The sequence below is a fragment of the Ciona robusta genome, chromosome 4, assembly GCF_009617815.1.
Source record: "Ciona robusta chromosome 4, ASM961781v2".
NCBI classification, from domain to species: domain Eukaryota; kingdom Metazoa; phylum Chordata; class Ascidiacea; order Phlebobranchia; family Cionidae; genus Ciona; species Ciona robusta.
In genome coordinates this window covers 1,706,080-1,727,408 of record NC_143238.1, presented here as the reverse complement: position 1 = coordinate 1,727,408, position 21,329 = coordinate 1,706,080, and the positions used below count along the sequence as shown (strand labels likewise).

General features: G+C 39.0%; 2 protein-coding genes across 2 annotated transcripts; both read left to right on the top strand.

Annotated features, from left to right (window-relative positions):
• The first annotated feature begins 1,823 nt into the window (after positions 1 to 1,823).
• Positions 1,824 to 13,370, top strand: LOC149736436 (TNF receptor-associated factor 4-like). Its single transcript, XM_089876929.1, has 7 exons — positions 1,824 to 2,429; positions 8,110 to 8,161; positions 9,831 to 9,935; positions 10,482 to 10,637; positions 11,332 to 11,499; positions 11,663 to 11,818; positions 12,404 to 13,370. Exons 1-7 carry the CDS (start codon positions 2,287 to 2,289, stop codon positions 13,028 to 13,030), a joined length of 1,407 nt encoding a protein of 468 aa, XP_089733055.1. The 5' UTR covers positions 1,824 to 2,286; the 3' UTR covers positions 13,031 to 13,370.
• A 1,760-nt stretch (positions 13,371 to 15,130) lies between these two features.
• Positions 15,131 to 20,324, top strand: LOC149736435 (sodium-coupled monocarboxylate transporter 1-like). Its single transcript, XM_089876914.1, has 13 exons — positions 15,131 to 16,126; positions 16,180 to 16,283; positions 16,553 to 16,741; positions 16,807 to 16,872; positions 17,485 to 17,604; positions 17,675 to 17,829; positions 17,947 to 18,087; positions 18,335 to 18,553; positions 18,612 to 18,724; positions 18,783 to 18,940; positions 19,009 to 19,232; positions 19,312 to 19,415; positions 19,478 to 20,324. Exons 1-13 carry the CDS (start codon positions 16,075 to 16,077, stop codon positions 19,723 to 19,725), a joined length of 1,893 nt encoding a protein of 630 aa, XP_089733040.1. The 5' UTR covers positions 15,131 to 16,074; the 3' UTR covers positions 19,726 to 20,324.
• Positions 20,325 to 21,329: the final 1,005 nt, after the last annotated feature.

Here is a 21,329-nt window from a genome sequence, read left to right as displayed (position 1 = left end):
CGACACGGAACAGCTGATTTAAAAGAAAGGAATAAGTACGGCCCTTCAGGCTTCACGCTTCGGCAGACAGTAAGAATTGAAGACGTCCTCGCTCATGCTCGTGGAAAGTAAACCCAAACCTACACCCACACACCGACTTGCGTAGGTTGAAGGATCTCTTGTGTTTGCCTTTGTCATCGATAGAACTCGAGCAGGCGAACTACGTTCAGGAGCTCAGGACGGCAGTTACTGCCATGATAATATGACAGCACAGCCGCAAGTTCAGAGTTTAGTTTTCAGGAACCCTTATCTAGTTTGCGAGTACTTTAACCTTTTAGTTAATTCGTTCGTCAGATAAACATTTTAAGCAGATGTTCCGGGAAGTGCCGGTAAATGTACAACGGTGATTAATTCTGTTGATATTTGCTCTGCAGACCTTGTTAATTACCTGGATCTTACGTGTCCCACCCTAGGGACGCAATCATTCTGTCGTTTTGTTGATCCAGCTTAGTTTATTCAGGCGAATTACCGATCCTTGGTCACCGAGGGATCAATGTAAACAAGGGGACAGAGGGATAATAAAAGCACGGTAAACGTCCAGTAGATCCTGGGCACGTTTGGGCAGCGATGACAGATTAAGAATTGGTTTTATTGATTTCCGCGGTCCTAGGTTCGCACATACGAGCCCTTAGGAACATATTGTCAGATGAATAAGCCTACGTCGAAATCTACCTTGGCTCTCATTGGTTTTTCCTCGCCGTCCTTCCCCACGGAAAAGCATCGATAATTGGGCGGCTCATGACAGTAATTGCGGATTATTTTAGTCGTGCCTGCTCGATTTACTAACATTTGTGTGTGCCTCGTCGCCAAGTTTCTCTCTAACGCTTAAGTGTTACTACCAAGGTCAGGGAACGACAAAGCAGATTAAATGCAACGATAAACAAACTACAATTTTGTAATGAAAGTTAGTTTCTGCTGCTGTTATAATTAAGTCCTTGAACTATATTCACCAAGATATATGACTGTAATTTAGGTTTCTGTGAAAAAGACTGGTCTCGTTCTAATTAAGCAGATACGATTGCCCTAATGTAGAAGCTATAAACAAATTGACCACCCACATACGATTTATGCATACGATTTACTTTAGTTATTATTTCATTTCTGCAATCCTAGTCTTAACCAGCGTGTAGTTATATGGGCGCGAAGCCGTGCTAATAGGATTAAAGCGGTAAAGGTTAAATTGGACGAGCCTCTAACATGTCAAACAAACGAAGTATCCCACGCCGGATCACCATACTTATAACATTAAATTAACGTAGCCACTTGTATAGCATCCGGAGAGTCAGGAACTCATAATATAGAAATACAGATAAGTGTGTCCTGTTTAGCGTGCCGACGCTTCCTGCTAGTTCCGGGTTGGCTCTTATGTCCGTAATTCGAGAGTTGGCGCTGTTTTATATCGAAAGAACCATGAAAAATTAATCAGGCCACCTTGCATTTACAGGTACTCATGTTGTTGTCTGTGTTTATGGATGTACAGTTAAACTGGCGGTCTGGTTCGCGGATCAGGATAATTTTGTGTCATGCCGTGAAGCTTGTATAGGAAAGTGTCCAGCCGTTTCTCGGAGCTGTGTTTGCATAGGGAAACAGCACGCAGAAACAGTAACAATAGCTCAGCACCGTTCGACCACGCGCGCTACTAAAACAAGAGCGAACGCGAGCGTCAATTTTAGGGCATCGTCTTCAAACAATCAACTCTTGAAATGTGGAACGAACTTCTTCTTGCGCGCAGAGTCTGTATGTCCAGTTCTCGTTTTAGTTAGTCATTATCTCAAGTGGCGTGCTCAGAGCCGCAGCTCGAGTAGGGAGGCCGCTATTAACGCGTTTGTTTATATGTGTGAGGGTCTTTTGTAGCAGTAGTGAAGGCACTTTCGCGGCAATTGTTCGACCTAATATTGTTTGCTCATGTAATCGTAACTGCCGTGTTGAACATTCAGTGCGTGTAGTAAGATAGATCACCAGCAATTCGTTTCAGTTAAATCATGTAGGAGTGTTGTAGCAGTGCGATGATTAGTCAAGTTCACACAGACTCAAGTAGTGACTTAGAAGCTGAGTCATTGAATTCCAAGTCGTTTTTCACGCTTGAAGACAAACGCATGATTCATGATGCGTGCCCTTTAACCCGCCCACACTATATTCGTAACCAGTTATAACAAATCTCTCTTATCACACAGGTATTGCTTTCTAGTAGGCGAATAGGTTAGTTGTTAAAACGAGAATCTCTGGTAAACTGCAATTCAATTCGCGATGCCTGGTTACCAAAACAAGTTTGTGGACAAGGTCCGAAAGCGACATCAATGCCCGTTATGCCACTTTCCAATGAGAGACCCAGTTCAGATCACCGCATGCAGACATAGATACTGTGATACATGTCTTCAGAAATTCTTAGGGTAAGTTTCTATATACTACAGAAATTAATTTATTCCATCAAGTAAAGTTAAGTTACTTCGAGTTTTCTTGTATTTTGTACATGTTTTAAAATTTACAAGTTTTACTTTGTAAACATGACCTAAAGCAATCTGAAACGCAGGATAGGCACCTGTGCACCCTGTGTTTTGAGTTACAACTCATACCGTGCATTTTCACTGCACCGTGTCAGTAACGTGCGCATTCGACCGTACAGTGTTTAATTTCATTCGTTAATGGTTTACGTTGTTCAAATACTTGAATGGAAAGGAATGTGTAAAAGAGGAATCATATGTCGACAACTGTACTGTTATAGCAGCGCTACCATGTGTTTGTAGCCTTATTAAAAATGTTAAACTCATATATAAATATTACGCTCAATAATTTATATTTAATCGACCTAATCAAAATGAAGATCTTTGTAACGCCGCGAACCAATGTAGACTAGATTACCATTGGCGCCATATAATAAACCAAGCGATAAAGCCACTTCATAGTGAATATCAGATAATGACACGTCAAGGCAATGTTACGTAGCACAGATTTTGCTCGTAATTCACTTTTTGATGAGAACGTTGCGCCACAATGTGTGGTATACATCTGGCAGTTATATTGCTGCATGGCGAAACTTGTACCCGCAGGCGAAAAATCGCCCTTACTCAACTGTTCGTTGTTCGATTCAATTATCTAATTCACAGCTGATACGATACTTTCATAACTATATAGGTAATCGGCCAAAGTTGAGAAACGTGTTTTGTGTATTACAAAGTAACAATATGTGTCAATATGCTTAATATCATGGCAGAATTAACTGCCAGGTTTATGTAACCTGTGTACCCACAACTGCTTAAATGGGGAAATTCGCGAGAAATTTGTTACACCAGTCCACACGTGATGCTCACTTTAAATTTGCTTATCTTGTTGTTTGATCGTTTGTTATTTACGTGTTACACATCTTACTGTTGGATTATTGGATTTGTGAGCTAATCTCACGGGATGAGCTATAGCTAGATGTCGTGCCGATCTCAGCATACCTCGGTGGTTTCTGCTTCTTAGCGTTGGTCCATCCCCGGCCATGGGAAACGAGCTTCGCTATCAGCAGCCAATCTCACGGTGTCGAATTACATAAACATAATCGGGAAGGCTATACAGACTCTTTAAATTATTGCATCGTTATCCTACCCAGTCATGTTGCGGATACAAACCACAGGTTGCGCTTAGCGCTCGAGCGGCTGAAAGGTGATTAATATCTACGATTCCCACGAAATGCAGTGACGTGCTTGCACTAGCTTTGTGCGACCGTTTTAACGCCTAACGTCATGCGATAATTCCAGCACTATAGTTGTCAGATATGTATAGTGGTTAATTAGCACCGAACACGCAGCACTCGACTCACTGAAACGCTCGAATTTGACGTTAGAGACCATCTTGCTGGTCTCCGAGCGTCAGTAATAAGAGGCTTGGGTGGCGGCCCTGTAGTCGGGAGTGGGTTAATTGAGGTAATCGGCGAAACGCGCAATTAATTAATCGCAGATCTGAGTGCCACTTGTCCGGTCGAGACCACTACAATTGACTCACTGTCAACAATGTTTCATAGCTACAGCATTTGTTTACCTCGCCAGTGATTTGGATGCGACCAAAGGAAACCGAAACGTCGACGTTTGGTTTTGTAGCGACATCTTCTTAAAATTGCGAGCGAAAAACAAATCATTCAATTGAGCGTGAAAAATCGCGGTTACCACTGAAATGTCGGTTTGGAACGATATCTGTGTTTACACTGCACACTCGCATACCGAAGCAAGTTCACGGTTAGTGTGCGGTAAGCTATATGTTTCGGCATTACTTCGATTGAGAGCAAATGGACTGGATCCCACCCGGCTTTTTAAAAGAGGAAACATCAGCAAAGAGTTGAACCTTGCGGTAACATGTTAACAGGGTCTTCATTGTGTATTTTCCTAAAATATACTCGTCTTGTTCATACATCAACACTGGGAGTAAATAACGCCTACCGTGGCAGAAGTTTGGTTTAGTTACGCTCGATAAACATTAAACGATCTTCTTGGTTTCCGCAACAAAAGTTTTTAATTCATGTCATATAACATCAACAAGTACTAAAAGTGATAACCTTCCCAAAAATGAACATGGAAAATATAGGGCATTGATTATTGAATAAGGCCCTTTATGATGAAACTGATCAAATGGTTTGTTGTGTTTATCGTTCTCATCCCGATTTCCTGCTGGCATCGTATCCAAGTTTTCGCTCTGTTGCTCACAATAATGAAGTTCGTTCTTTAGTCCTCACTACGTTTCTAACAATGGTTTGAATTCATCAGTAATTCAGTTGCACCACATTAAAAAGCGACCATTCTTCGCGGGCTTAAGTCAGTCTATGTACCGCATCATCAGCCATTGTACTTTTCAGTTTTCAAAACTGTGGCGTATCGCCAGCAACGGAGCTATGGATCGTGAGTTTGACGTTATTTCTCAGGCAAACTGCGCATAGACGTAGTCTTTACCATAATCTACTCATGTAACCGCTCGAGGAGAAAGTTTTTAGCATATTTGGAATCCCGTAACGTTCTTAAAGCTATTATCTATAAAACAACACAACCGGTCACGGAATCTTTTTCAAATTACCGCCACAGATATTGAAACTGTCGCCACCTCTATTCTCAAAACAAGCAAAGCCAGCATTGTATGTTTTTGTTGTCGGTATTGTATAACGGATTAACTTCATCTTTTATCAAATCACTGGCTGTCTTGTATGGTACGTCATACAGTCTACCGCGTATCCCATTTGGGTTGGATTACGGACGTCGATCGCTCAGTATCAAGATGGGCCCATGTTGTTTTATTTAAGGATTATTGTGTAACTAAGTCTCTTTCATTCTGTCCGTCACTCAGTATGGTTTTCTGCGGAAGCCTCTTTTGTGACGTCAATTGCACGTCACAATGTCGGACGCCGGGGGAACGCCATCCGATCCCCTATTACCGAAGGTTCATATTTGGTAAAATTGGATCGAAATCCGCCATATGACATTACGATTAGATTAATGACGTATTTCACCAAACTCAGCCGACGTAGTGAAAGCTTGCTTTATATTTATAATCAACAATAAGCGCAACTTTGCTAATGTATCGTAAATCCCTTTCCTTCATTCAATTAACCAACGTTTCCAAGAAGCTTTTCCGCATTAAGTTAATCCAGAGCCGATAAAGAAGCACTTTCTATTGTTTGCAAGTTGTTAAGTAACAGAATCGCTACGATAACAATACAAACCCAAGGCACGTGGTGCGGATGTAGGTCGAATTGTGTGGCCTACTTAAGCTTTGGGTTTGTCGCAACGAAAACAAAACACACTTCTTGTTCCAAATTGTAAGCTACAGTTTTCAGTAACCATGTAACTACTAGTTTTTGCCTTCGTTTCCTGAACCTGGGTGTTGTCACCTTTACTGAAAGCAAGGTCACGGGTCAAGGTGCTCGCGGCAAGACCGTGGGCGTTTGCCTAAATTGGTTTGTGTGTCCATCCGTGTCGGCCCGTGTCTCCCATGTGGTTTGTTCTATCTTTAGAAGTCTAAATGAACGAGTAAGGTAATTGTACTTCTTTGATCTTCGCACACAGATAAACAATCGTTTGGCTCTTCCAGTTAAAAAGGGACTCGAATGTCATTACACTCTGGTGTCTGGGTGGGATTTTATTGATCATCATTTATCACCTCGGCTTTTTACAAACGGTGTTAGCCACGTGCGTGTTTCGAACATTACAGCTCATAAATTGATTTCCAGTCATCCCTTTCGCAATCCCACTCGACCCTGTGACGTAACAATGCATGTCGGTGTCATCAGACAAGCGACGAGTGATCCAGCAATTAAAATGTTTGAGCATATAAATCGGATTTAGCAGCGATTTAGAATCTAAACAAACGGTTCGCCGTAAATGAAAACAATTCGTCGCGGGTTTTTATTTAAGACAGTTACAGATGCTAAGGATTCTCACATGTTGCCTCCTATCAAACAGCAATATACTATACGGTTGGTAAAATAAAAAAAACATGTTCGACAAGGGTGTGCTATTAGATATGCACAAAGGGAGATGTTTTTCTTGACAGCCAACAAATTTTTCAACATAGGTTGTTAAATATGTTGTTCACTCCCGGCATCCGGGATATGGTCATTTGTTTCTTGTTAAGTGAATGCCTGACAGACTAACGGTTATTGCTCACTGACGTCAATGCGCTAACAAAGAACGCACGCGGGGAGTATTGGTCGCAAATCATACAGTTCTGTGGGGTAAGATGGGACACATTTAGCACAATATATACAAATATCTCGACCGTGTTATAAACAATTAACAACGGTTTGCTGAAGTCGTGAAAATACGGTTTAGTAATTCTTTGAATGTTATTTGTTTATTACCAAATGGGATGAGAAAATGGAATGAAAGATGTCCCATATTCCCCCGTCCTACTATATAAGGGAAAGAGCTGACAAGCTTGAAGTGATAAGAGACCATTTTGATTTCGACCGAAATGGACCTAGTCCAAAGCCATATCTTTCATCGCTGAAGACCAGACCGAATATCATTTGAGTAATTGCTACCAATTACCAGCGTTGCCGCGGGTAGACGTCGTGGTTAGTGACTGAATATAGACCCAAAGATATTAAGAAGTCGTCGGTGGGGACTAATAAATCCCTAATTCGCATTGAAATGGCAGGTTCGGCAAACGCGTGGCTCATATTTCAATCCGTTAGCGGTTGCGTGGGAATGTAAATTGCAGCGGCCCTAGACCTCTTGCTGATAAGAAATGTCATTCTGAGCACCGCTCATGTGTCATCCATATTTAGACTCCTGTTAACAAGACGTACTAACATGAGAACCCGCAATCGGACACAAAAAAAGACGATAAACTGTTTGAACTGTGAATCACTAAACTTTAAACTGATCTTGGTAAATTTAACGCGCCTTTACCGTTGGCAAGTGTAAAACGATATTTCCCACAGGATCTTATCGTTTCCCGGATAACAGCCCACAGGAAGAACTTCGAATAACATATGACATTAAGCTTGGTTTCCCAAATGATATCATCTAAATTTTCTCCGGAAATAAATCAACATTTTTTCTCTTTGGAGAGTAAAGCAAACGCCACAAAAATACAACAGTCCCGTATATGATTAATTACGTGCACCAGGCAAATATATACAGTTCATTCCTCTTCCCCTTGCCTTCTTATAATAGCGAGTCCCTTGTGTCCCCAAGGTCGCCGACTCGAGCCTTGATCCCTGTGGTGAAAAGATCTCAGGATTTTACCCCGAATCGGTTGTGAATTATGTCTTGGTTATTTCTCCTTGAATAGTAATTACTTATCGTGCCAAATAAATGACGTTGGCGCTTTCAGTTATCTACCCTAATGCAGATGATGCAAAACATCTGAATCATGTTTACTTCCGTAGTGGGTACGCTTTTTTAAGGGTGAATCACTCAAAAGTAAAAACAAGGGTCACATCTAAGTATGGAATAAACGCATTTCTCCTTTTACACTAATTAAAAACAAGCACAAAATTCGTCACAGCTGTTTTTGTTGACCACCTTTTTGTGGCAATTGTATCTTTATTACCAATGTTTTCTATAAACGAAAATTTTAACATTTTTTCTTCTTTTTCAGAGAGGGTGTCTTCAATTGTCCAGTGGACCACCTGTCATTGGATTACGCCAAGGTTAGTGTTAAGACTACACGAAACTTTTGATTGGCGACCGCAAAGTCGTAACGCAGCTTTCGCGTTTAAAAACGTCGTGATTGCTCTGTTATTAAACCGTTCCCATGCTCCTGGTGTGATGGTCCCTCAAATTATCTTCACTTTCGTGTGGGTTTTACTGAATGGCCAAATTTGGTTGTACGTGTCGTACTCATTATTACACCTGTCGTTAAGAATTTAAATTCGTTTCGGATTTCGGCACAAACAGAAGTCGAATTGCTTAATCCGTATTATTGCAGTCAAATAGAATAAAAACTTTTCTGATTTAGAAGATTATTTTAGTTTTGCGTCAATTCAATGATTAGGTAATGTTAAACCAAAATAGTTCGATAGCCAAGTTTTCCGTCCATCGAAATAAAATACAATCTAACGAACAGTTTTCTCGCTTGTTTAGGTATGGCTGAGTTCCGTTGGATTGTCGCAATAATATAGCGTTACATGCAGAGCGATGTTGCGCCATTCGCTTTCGTGAGAACGCCGAAACTTTGTGGTGTAACGTGTCCAAAAATATAGCTAGTTGAAATTCCAAATTTTACGGCTTCGGTTTCGAGAAGGTCAAACTTCATAAATTAGTTTCACAATTTCTCTTTTGTACTTTTTGAAACCACATCTTTACAGACGAATTACCTTGAACCTTAATTTGTTTACCTACAACAGAAGCTATTCAACCCTCGCTCTTCTGCATGCCAATTGAGTGTTTAATCCCGTTGTGGTTTACGGTTGCAAACCGCAATGTATGAGTCGATTTATCGCAAGCCAAAGTTATTTTACTTTTAGCCTGAAGGTTTTCAAGTAACAAATATGCTTTTATACACTTACAGTATTTAAAAGCTAAGCACAGCAACGTTTCATTTGGCATGTAGACGTCCACCCTCGTTAATTTCTGAGATATTAGGATAGTGCACCGAAATTGACGGTGCCAAAATTCGTTGGTTACCGGTTTATTATTAAAAGCTGTTTAATCAGTTTGCATTGCGCCAGTGCTGGGTGTTTCTCTTGGACAAGTCTAGACCTGACCTTCGAATGATTGTGTTTTTATCTTCACCATCGGTACCGCATTCCGAACCGATTCCGTCATTTATTCGTTCGTCACTCTTGTGGCAAAAATGTTAAGTCGGACTGGCAGCGGAACCGAGAAAGCTAAATTGCTCGGTAACGTTACATGTAACGGTGTGGTTACTGCGAAATTATAATTAGCGGTGAGCAATAAATGCCGGTCGGAGGTGTCTGCGAAACTGTTTATTAAAACAGCAGCATTTGCTATTGGTAAAAATAACACGGAATTGAAAAATATCTTGAATACGACATCTGCTTTACGGAGTCCCAACGGTTTGAAGAATAAAAAAGCAAAAGGAACGTAACATCTAAAAATATCTGTTAATGCCGCAATATTGTAATCTAAGAACATTATAGTCACTGAATAATGCAAGCGTATCTACCCTCGGGAGTTAACACACGTGTTATAGTAGGGAAATATAAAAGATATTCGCGTGCCACACCTGTGTGTACATCTCCCGAGGGCCCACGCCATATGTTTTATGGCAGCAACTTGTTATCACAGCAGAATGTAAATAAATCTTATATCTGTATAAATTAACTTAAAATTGTTAATTTTGTGTCTATGTTTTAGATCTACCCCGACCCGGATCTGGAAACAGAAATAATGTCGTTAACTACACACTGCACAAACTACTCGAGTGGTTGCAAATGGACAGGGAAGCTTCATAATTTAAAGGTTAGTAATTATGTTAATACGATATATAGCAGGGTGGGGGAAGACGGGACACCTCACCTAATATCCAAAGACGGGACACCTAATATCCAAATATTCTGATCGTGTTTTAAACAAAAAACAACGGTCTACAGGAGTCGTGAGAATACGGTTTTATACAGTACTGTGGGGGAAGATGGGACACCTTTAGCACGTAATATCCAAATATCCTGGTCGTGTTTTAAACAATTAACAACGGTTTATAGGAGTCGTGGGGGTACGGTTTAATATTTCTTTAAATGTTTTTTGTTTACTACCAAATAAGACGAGAAAACAAAATGAAAATATGTCCCATCTTCCCCCACCCTACTATAACTCTTTAGGTTTTTGTTTGCTACCACACATGACGGGACGAAAATGTGTATATTTTTTCCTATTTGTTTGATTCCGTGCTTAACCGCAAAGGGCCTGGGGTTCTATTACTTTAGCATTACATCGAAAAATTTATCATAAGACTGATGGTATAAATGGCCTCTACCCAGTAATGCTAACCTTTTCTATTATTGACAGGCACATATGGACAAGTGCAGCCACAGCGAACGTGATTGCCCGAACAGATGTGGCGTTCGTATAAGGTCTATGAAATTGGCCGATCACCTTGAATACGAATGCATGAAACGACGAGTGGCTTGCGACTTTTGTGGAAAAGAATTCACGGGAGAAATGGTACGAACAAACAAGTGTAATGTAACGTTGCACCTAGCTATTTCAGCTATAGGGAAATACCAACTACTTTTTTGACTACAAATTTTACTGTATGTAGAATAGGGGTTATAAGTATCCTGATGTAGGGGTTTACGTATTATGTTGAACAATATAATCGCGTTTAAAATAATTCTAACTAATTTTTTTTAACATTAACACTTGAACAACAACATACGCCAATCAAGTAAAATAATAATTTTTAATGATAATAATTTAACTTTGATAATAATTAAACATAAATGGCTGGTTTGTCTGCTAGGTGTAGCGACCACGCTTATTTTCTTCTAACTAAATCTAAATATATTTTTAAGCGTAAGCGTGTTTTAACAACTGTTGTTTTGTCGCTAAATCCTGTCTTTTCGTTTAAAATATTTCGAATCTTCGCTACCGTAATCGAAGAGACAAATAAAGGTCTATTATTATATTATAGTAGGGTGGGGGAAGATGGAACACCTTTAGCACATAATATCCAAATATCCGAATCGTGTTTTAAACAAATAACAACGGTCTGTAGGAGTCGTGAGGATACAGTTTTATAATTCTTTGAGTGTTTTTTGTTTGTTTACTACCAAATGGGACGAGAAAATAGAATAAAAAAGTGTCCAATCTTTGCCGCCATGAATATATTATCAAACTTTCTTATTTGCTTTTTTAGATGGACGAGCACGAGGGGGCGTGCCCGCAAGAGAGCGTCCACTGTGAGAATAAATGTGGAGCCAAAATGTTGAGAAAATATCTATCTCGTCACGTGACTGGAGATTGTCCTAAGAGGCCAACCAAATGCACGCACTGCTCAAAAGATTTCAACATCGATATATTGCAGGTGTGTGTATAATTTGTATGAAAACTATGTGATTACTGAATACCAATATAATACCGGGATAGGGCGTTTAGTAATAATGTGTATGTATTATTTTTTATCAAATTTGGCTGTTCGTTATAAAGACTTTCAGTTGAAAATAATACATTTGTTTAATTTCACACAGACGCATCACGGCACTTGTCCAAGATACCCGATCGGTTGCCCGAATCGTTGTGACGTGCTTAAAATTCCAAGAGAGGAACTTGAAATTCACTTGAAAGAACATTGCAAGTCCGCGCTTACTGCTTGTCCATTCAAAGAAGCTGGCTGCAAACACAAGGTATATTAATGGACAATTTTGGCATCAAACATTTAAACCAAAATTCATTTCCACCAACTAGATGACATCATAGTTTCTGAAAAAATTTATTGGATTTTTGTAGTGTAATGAGAATTTATAACGGTACTCTTGTTACTATTGACATTTAGGGCAAAAATATTAATGTTTGAATATGCCAAGCCTATCGCTTATATGAGTAAGCCTACAGAACACACATAAATTTAAAAGGCACACCTATGCGTGCTGACTTAACTTACATCAACGTAGTCGGTGATGCAACAATGCGTGTTTGTTTGCTCAGTTTTGACGTTTTATTTGATTTTCTTTGTTCGCGGGTGCGTATCTGACTACCTGCCCGCTATATTACAGCCAGCGGAAGAAGCTATGTTTTCGGTTTCTGGTTCTGGTTCTAATAGCAGCACTATAATACATATAAACAAATAAATATATATAAACAAATAAATGGCAGAAAGTACAATTTAAACTTATGCGACGGAGTTACATAGAAGTTCCCCCTTAGTAAATCAAACACAATCGGTATTGTTCCTATTGTTCCTTTTCCTTATTCTCATGTTTTTACTTCAGTGTCCAAGGTATCATCTCGAGCGCCACCTTACGGAAGCCAACGCGTCGCATATCAGGGCAATGTTTGACCTCGTTAAAACTCAACGAAGCCACATCAGCGAGCTCCAGAAACAACTGAGCGACCTCACGGTGAACACGAACGGTACACTTCTGTGGAAAATACCTGGTTACTCACAGAAACTACAGGCAGCACAGAAAGACCAAGCCATAGAAATGCGGAGTCCACCATTCTACACACACCGGTACGGTTACAAACTTCAGTTGTCTGCATTCTTAAACGGCAACGGTAGCGGCCTTAACTCTCACATGTCCCTCTACATTCGTGTCCTTCCTGGCGATTACGACTCACTCTTGGAGTGGCCGTTTTCCCATGACATCACCTTTACCATATTAGACCAAGGCGATCCACTGTCATCAAAAAGAAGCCACATCAGCGTCCGTTTCACGCCGGACCCGACATGGAAAAACTTTCAGCAGCCAACAGCAGACGGAGACGATGACTCCACGTTGGGGTTCGGCTACCCAAAATTTGTGTCCCACAAAGAACTTAAAGACAATTGCTATCTCAAGGGCAACTCTCTCTTTATCAAGGCTGTTGTGGACATTTCACGCATCGTGATACCATAATCATACATTCTGCTACCCTATAAGTTTCATAGCCCAAAGAAGGGAGGTACGAAAACATGCTGGATATGTTTTATATTTACTGTGTACATATACGCAACTTATACATTACTTCTCTATGTCTCGTCTATTCTGCTTTTTGTCAAACCATGCATGCTTTCAAAAACCCTCATTAAAAATAGAACATCTGTAATTGTCCATTAAACTATATACCTGCATCTCTGTAAGAAAATGTGTCTCATCATATTCCAATTGTAAACAATCAATGTTCGCTGTTTGTCCCACTTTATTTTGTCCAACTTTTCTTTCTTTTTCTTCCTTGAATTAAACTCAAATCAAACGATTTTGAAATTATTTAGTTTTATGTTTATATACATAGCGCCTGCGAGTGACAGAACAATGGGCGATGCTTTTCCCAGTTTTTAAACCGTTTTTTTTATGGGGGGCGGGGGCTGACTATATTTATTTACATAAAAATACCACAAATAAGCTTAATTTTCATTTCATTTAAAACCAAATTGTATGAGCGTGGTCTGAACTCTTTAATTTTCTCCGCCATTGTGGTTTACACAGAGCGTGAATCACCCATACAACTGCATGGTCGGCGTGTTTAACGTCAGTAGTGCCCAACGTCATACAGGCGATACAAGCGAAGCCCCCGAACAGCGTATACTGTGAAGCTCATCCAGTGTTCTGTTTGCAAATCTTTTCGTTAAGAAGTTAGTTTACTGTACTCACATGTACAGCTTGGGTGGGGGGTTCTTTGACGAACCCCCTTTTAAAAATACAGTTGGGTGGGGGTGGATGTGACAGTTTATCAAACTAGACTTGTTTTAATTTTCTTCTTACAGTCACCCATTTAAAGATAATTAGAAAAAATGTTATACAGTTTATCGACAGTGTTATCACGACTTTATAAAAGTCCGTCAAAGCCGATTACTGTTCTTAAATATTGTAAAAATATGTTAAATAGAATCACTGTTTTTTTCGATGGGTAAAAAATGCGACATAAAAAGGTGCTAATTTTGTAGTTCGCGAGTGTGAACGATATGTCGTAGTTTCATAATATAGGCTGAAATATTCCGTACAGTCTGATTTAGTCTTATAAAACTAGTTTTAGTTTTGTTAAACAAACGAGATATTAACCTGAGAAATGGACAGGAGTTTATGGCTTTAACTAGGGCTTAAAAAACAAAATAATATCGTTTTAAATTTATTTAATAATGTTTACATGGCAAAGAAACTAGCACGGCTAGTTAATTCCGGTATTGCAAAACAAATATTAGTATAAAAATATTTTTGTCTCATCTTTCCCTACATTGTAGTTTTGTAGGTTTTTGTCAAGCTTTGCTTTTAATTCAAAAATATAGCCCAGTTATTTAAACATGATACATAGTAAGGTGGGGAAAGATGGGACACCTTTAGCACATAATATCTAAATATCCTGATCGTGTTTTAAACAATTACTAACAGTCAATGGGAGTCATGGGCACATAGTTTAAACATTTCTTAAATGTTCTTTGTTTACGTCTAAACGGGGCGAAAAAAAAGAAAAAAGTTGTCCCGTCTTCCCCCACCCTACTGTATAGTGGGTGGGGGGAGACGGCGGCAACCACACAAGTTTCCTATTATGGTCGCTCTATACCCTTATAATACCCGCTTTGAGCTTGATTACTGAGCGGTTTTAATCCACGATGGCATCCTGAGAAAGACCGCGCAAAATAATAAATCAATTGTTCAAAAATGTATTTTTATTTGCATTTTTACGAAACAGTTCAATAGATAACTACACAATTCAAACACCTGCCTATAACTCTTGTTATTTTGTTGCATATTAGAATTGTAAAAGTGCAAAACAAATGGGATGGTAAAACTGCTCTGCTCGCCAGTTTAAAAATCAACGACTCGCTACATCATTATCGCATCTACAAATGCAGAAAGCATCTTGATTTGCAGTGTTGCCATATATAAATTTACCTCCATTTAGATCTGTATCAAAAACAGGACTTGGAATTCAAGTTCGGCACTACTGGTGCACGTCCAAGCCGTTCTAGTTGAACAGAATAATCAGCCTATAAGCGCTTTAGGTCATGAAACTTACAGAAGCGCTTTGCTTTTGTAGTCTAGAAGTACCCTAGTCTATATAGGTTGTTAGCGACCAGTAACGCACAGAAAAGCTTTAGTTAGGTTGTTTCGGTGGTCTCCAACATCATGTCGAATACTGTACTAATTTTATGGCAGCTGTACATGTAAGAATTCTCAAGTTTTGATGTGTAGGAATTTTTAGGCAGCAACTAAAAGGTAATAAACCAAAAACATAGTTATGTAGCAGCTCACACTTAAAGAGAAATATTTGAAATTCCAGCATGTTACGGACCCCAAGGCAGTATACAGTATATAAATATTTGTATATACAACGAAATAAACGATATCCTGTTACAAACCAACAATGTTGACTTCCGTACAGGCAGTCAGTAGGCTATACAGTATATAAATGTTTATATGTATATAGAACGAAATAAATGGTATATCTTGTTTCAAATTAACAATGTAGACATCTGTGCAAGCAGTCTACCTATTGTAGTAGGATGAAGAAAAGATGGTAATCTTTGTCAGACGAGAGTTTTCTGATTTTATTTTTTATAACAGACCCATTTAATAATATTCAGAAAAATGTTACAGGGTTGTTTTAAAGTATTATCGCGACTTTATAAAGCGCGCATCAAAGTCGGTTACTGTTGTTAAACAATAAAACATATGGTAAATTCAATCAGTATTTTTAAACGAATAAAAAAGAAGTCGCTATTTCGCAAATTAAGTGCCCTATATATACGTGTGTGCTCGCCTTAGCTTTTATTCTACAATTTGGCGTCTCAATACAAACCCATAAGAACACAACATAATATATAAAGAAAGATAAAGTACGCCTATAGAGACTATAGGAGACGCAGGTAATACCTACTTCAAAGGTTCTGTAGATCTTTTGAGGTTTTGTTGAATTAAACGTTGTGTTAAAATCTGAGTTTAACTTATCAACCAAATTCAAAATGGACGTGGCGAGCAGAGAATTTGGCACCTTTGACTTGGTGGTGTTTTCAGGTGAGGATGTTTTTCAATTATATAACTTCAGATTAAATTACAATTATTTGCAGCATCTCTCTTGTTAACATTTCTGGTTGGTGGATATTATGCATACAAAGCCAGAAGGGACGATTCAGTGGCAAACTATTACTTTGGAAACAGAAAGATTCCTCCGGTATAACATTTATAATAAACCATTAGTAGAGTGGGGGAAGATGGGACATCTTTAGCACACAATATCTAAGTATCCTGATCGTGTTTAAAACAACTAACGGTGGTCTATGGGAGTCGTTATCATATAGTTTTATAATTCTTTGAATGTTCCTTTTTTACCACTAAATGGGGCGAGAAAATAGAGCTAAAAAGTGTCCCATCTATCCCCACCCTACTGTATTGTCACTTCGTTTAACGAACATCGCTAAAACAAATCCGTTTTTTTATTAGATTCCACTTGGGCTTTCGTTGGCGGTTACCTACATATCTGCTCTTACAATGATCGGAATTCCAACTGAGACTTACACCTATGGTATGATAAACATATGGCATATGACTGGAACCTTAATCCCAAGTGTTTTCGTGTGTATTTACTTCATACCGCTTTACTACCGACTCCAACTCTCCACAATATACGAGGCAAGAGTTATTGATCACTTCGACTTTATAAATAAATGCTTACGACATTCTCTAAACATTTACAGTACTTGGAGATTCGATTCAATCGAAAGTGCAGAATGTTTTCTTCGGCAGCTGAAATTATTAATGCGGTATGTGGGTTGAGGCATTCGTCAGAAAATGTATTGAATGAATGAATGACCTAACTTCGATACCCTATCATGGCGAAAAAACGACAGTCTTTTTAACACGGTGATCTGTTTCACACCGCACATCACTGAATGAGTTAATACATATGTAACTTTGTGGGTAAATACTATCATTGTTGGATGAAGGGATTTTTACGTCTGACTTACAATTTAGAAAACCCACAATAAGAAACCACAAGGTTGAAGCTACTGCCGTTAAGTGTCCTGCCGAAGAACACATAAGTGGAAAATTGGCAATGGTAGCGGTGTCGAGCTACGCTCCATAATCTGTAGGGATCTAAGGCAGTTTAACCACTATTTCGCGGTCTTCGGCACATTTACATATCGTGTATATAGAGTACTGTGGGGGAAGATGTGACAGCTTTAGCACATAATATCCAAATATCCGAATCGTGTTTTAAACAATCAACAATGACCTATGGGAGTCGTGAGGCTACGGTTTTGTAATTCTTTGAATGTTCTTTGTTTACTATCAAATGGGACGAGAAATTAGAACAAAAAGGTGTCCCATCACCCCCCACGCTACTATATCTACATATGTTTTGTTTCTCGCAGATATTGTACATGGGAGCCACGGTTTATCTTCCATCTTTAGCACTGAGTGCAGTGACGCCAATAAGCACGCATGTTGCTATCATCCTCACAAGTGTGATCTGCATCATTTATACAGTTTGTGTGAGTTTGAGATTCGTGTGAATGATGTATTGCAACACGATAAACGATTTATTCGACTATATATTTCCAGGGCGGATTAAAAGCTGTCGTTTGGACGGACACTTTACAATCTGGTATAATGTTCTTTGGTGGGTTGGCGTTTATGATTAAGGCAACACTGGTGGTTGGTGGATTTGATGAAGTTGCGGCAGCACTGGAGCGAGGTGGAAGAAACAATATTTTCGAGTGAGTTTGTCTGTATTTTTAAATCCAAATAAACAGTGTGGACAGATGGCACAAAATTGGATGTTTCAAAAGAACTATAAACCAGAAGTACGTTTAAGTCCATTCAATGTTTTCTAGTTTAAATCTGGATCCAATAATTCGACAATCCTTCTGGTCTCTGGTTATTGGAACAAGCACGGACGGATTTTATTCAATAGCTTGTTCCCAACCGAGTGTACAGAGATTAATGTCATGCAAGTCAATCAAGGATGCGCGCATGTAAGAATATGTTAGTACATATAGTAGGGTGGGAGAAGACGGGACACCTTTAGCCTTGATGTCTAAATATCCTGATTGTGTTTAAAACCATTTACAACGGTCTATGGGTCTCGTAAGAATGCAGTAGAATAATAGTTTAAATGTTCTTGGTTTACTACCAAATGGGATGAAATGGTGTCCCAACTTCTCCCACCCTACTACGTATAAACACAACGTCAGTAAAACTAACGTGTTATACTCGTACTAGAGCAATGATCATAAGCAACATTCCAAAGGTCGTAATCACTTTAATAACAGTCGGTTGTGGAGCAGCAGCATATGCTTACTACGAGCACTGCGATCCATTATCAAGCGGCCAAATCAGCAAACCTGATCAGCTGTTACCTTTCATGGCTGTGGATATTTTCAATTCACTTCCAGGCATGGCTGGTTTGTTTGTGGCAGGTGTATACAGCGGAACGCTCAGGTATAAGTATGACGAAAATGTTATTTCGGAAAAATGTAAATGCATCTTTTAATTTCAGCACAGTGTCGTCTGGAATAAACTCAGCGTCAGCAATGATTCTAGAAGATTTCATTCTTCCAATCAAACCATCGCTCTCAGGGAAGTCGCAATTATTTGTAAGCAAGATCACAGGTATACTTTTAGATCAGGTCTTTATTTTGGTAGTCAGTCGTTATTTTCTTCAATTCAGGTTTAATTTTGGGACTCCTGGTTATCTCGGTCGCATACTTGTGCACTTTATCGTCCAACACCGTCATATCATTAATGTTCGTCTTTCGTGGAACATGCGGAGGTCCAATCCTTGGAGGTTATATCTTGGGCATAACCTTTCCTTGGTGTACAAGCTTGGTATGAATGATATATATTTCTAGATGAAGTTATGCTCTAGCTCAATATTGTATATGTAAACATTACAGGGTGTACTTGTGGGTCAATTTATCGGTGCAGCATTCACATGTTGGATTGCAGTTGGAGGGTTGGTTTATGGAAGGGATCCAACTACAGATGGTGTGCTACCTGTTCTTATCGATGGCTGCGAGAATACAAACTTCACCACCAACAATGAGCATTGGAATTTAACAAAAGGTTTCATGGCAACAAACCTCGTTCAAAACTCGACATCACTTCATACTGAGCACGGGTAAGATCGACCGTACATCAAAGTTGATAAAATATTTCGCTGACTTAAAATTGACTTTCCTCATGTTCTAACTTTTTAGGCCTATGGAATACTTTGGCTTATACGGGATAACATTCTTGTATTACTCTTCAATTGGTTCCATTATTACAATAATAGTTGGACTGTTGGTGTCTGTTATTACAGGTATTTTGTGGTTATTAAAATTTGTTGTAAGTGTAGCCTGATAATTGTTGATGTCTTTAAAGGCGCAAACGACCCAAGAAAATCGAATCCTGACGTATTCGTCCCAATTCTTGACAACAAATGTTTCCCGAAAAGCGTACGTCACTTTTTTCGCTTCGGAGTTCCTCCACGAAAAACGAGATGTGGAAAAGATGGGATAAATTACGAAACTGATGACGTTGGTGAAAAAGTCGGGATAAAACTTCAACAAACAAATCATCTGAAGTCGAATCATTCAGATGAAACCAAAGCATTGAATGTTGATGTGTAAAATATACATGCATGAGAATTAAAAATGCGTTTAACATTATTTAGCCTATTTTCTCAAAACTATACACAAGTTCCATGGGTATATTATATAATTTTGATTCCCGCTATAAGCTTGATTAGTGAGCGTTATCAATACGTGAAGCCCTTTCCTATATGGACGGCGCAAAATAATAGATACATCATTTAAAAATGTAATATTTTTTGATTTATTATGATCGGAAAAAGTTAATTAGGCAACTGCACTAGAAACCAAAGCATTGAATGTTGATGTGTAAAATATACATGCATGAGAATTAAAAATGCGTTTAACATTATTTAGCCTATTTTCTCAAAACTATACACAAGTTCCATGGGTATATTATATAATTTTGATTCCCGCTATAAGCTTGATTAGTGAGCGTTATCAATACGTGAAGCCCTTTCCTATATGGACGGCGCAAAATAATAGATACATCATTTAAAAATGTAATATTTTTTGATTTATTATGATCGGAAAAAGTTAATTAGGCAACTGCACTATGGAAACATTGACCTATTATTACTGTTATTTAGTTGCATATTATAATTGTAAAAGTGCAAAATAAATTGGATGGTAATGCATTGCTCGCCAGTTTAAAAGGCAACTAATCGCTACATATTATCGCATCCACAAATGCGGAAAGGCTCTTGATTTGCAGTGTTGCCGTATCTAAACTCACTTCCGTTTAGATCTGTGTCAAAAACTTGATTCGGAATTCAAGTTCGGCACTACTGCACGTCCAAGCCGTTTTACGAAACTTATAGGCGCGTTTTGGCCTATAATAGTCCAATAATCTAGACTAGCAACTAGCAACTAGCAACTAGTCTATAGGTTGTTAGCCACTAGTATCGCAACGTACAGAAAAGTTTTAGTTGGGTTGTTTTGGTGGTAAAGCGTCAAAAGGTTTCACCATCTTGCTTGTACAAAAGTGAAGGGAGGTCTGACTTAATGTAAATATTCACGGATAGTTTACTAATTTTAAGCAGGAGCTTTTTATAGCAGCTGTACATAAAGGAATTATCAAGTTACGAAGTGTAGGAATCTGTATATGGGCAACAACTAAAAGGCTATGAACCGAACTCGGGACATTAGGCTACTAAAGCGGCCGCTATAACCATTAGGCCAATAGATCCAGTAATCAGATTGCTCAGCGCTTATACTGTCTGGAAATTTGGGAGGGCACGTGTTGATGAGATAAGGAACCCCCACATCGATTCACGCCTAAATCAAACTATTTCCATTTAAGTGGGGATGCAATAAAAGTTTTGATCAAGCTTTAATTAAAAAAGGGTTAATTAAAATTATTGTTGGGGGTCCGTAACAAGTTCAGCGGTCGCACCCATCGCAACGTAAAGACTCCATAACGCTAAGTCGACAGCTCAGTTTATTAGACGAACAAACGAGCGGCATCAGGCTATAGGGACAAACGTGAGGACAGCAAGAGTGAAAGAAAGCTCATATTGCCATTTTAACACAAAAATAGGAGGGCTTTTATAGCATGAAACATGTGCGCGAACGAAAAACACGGAAGAGATAATTGACACCAAAGAATGGCAGGCCGTCATATCATTTCCTGGTATTGATAG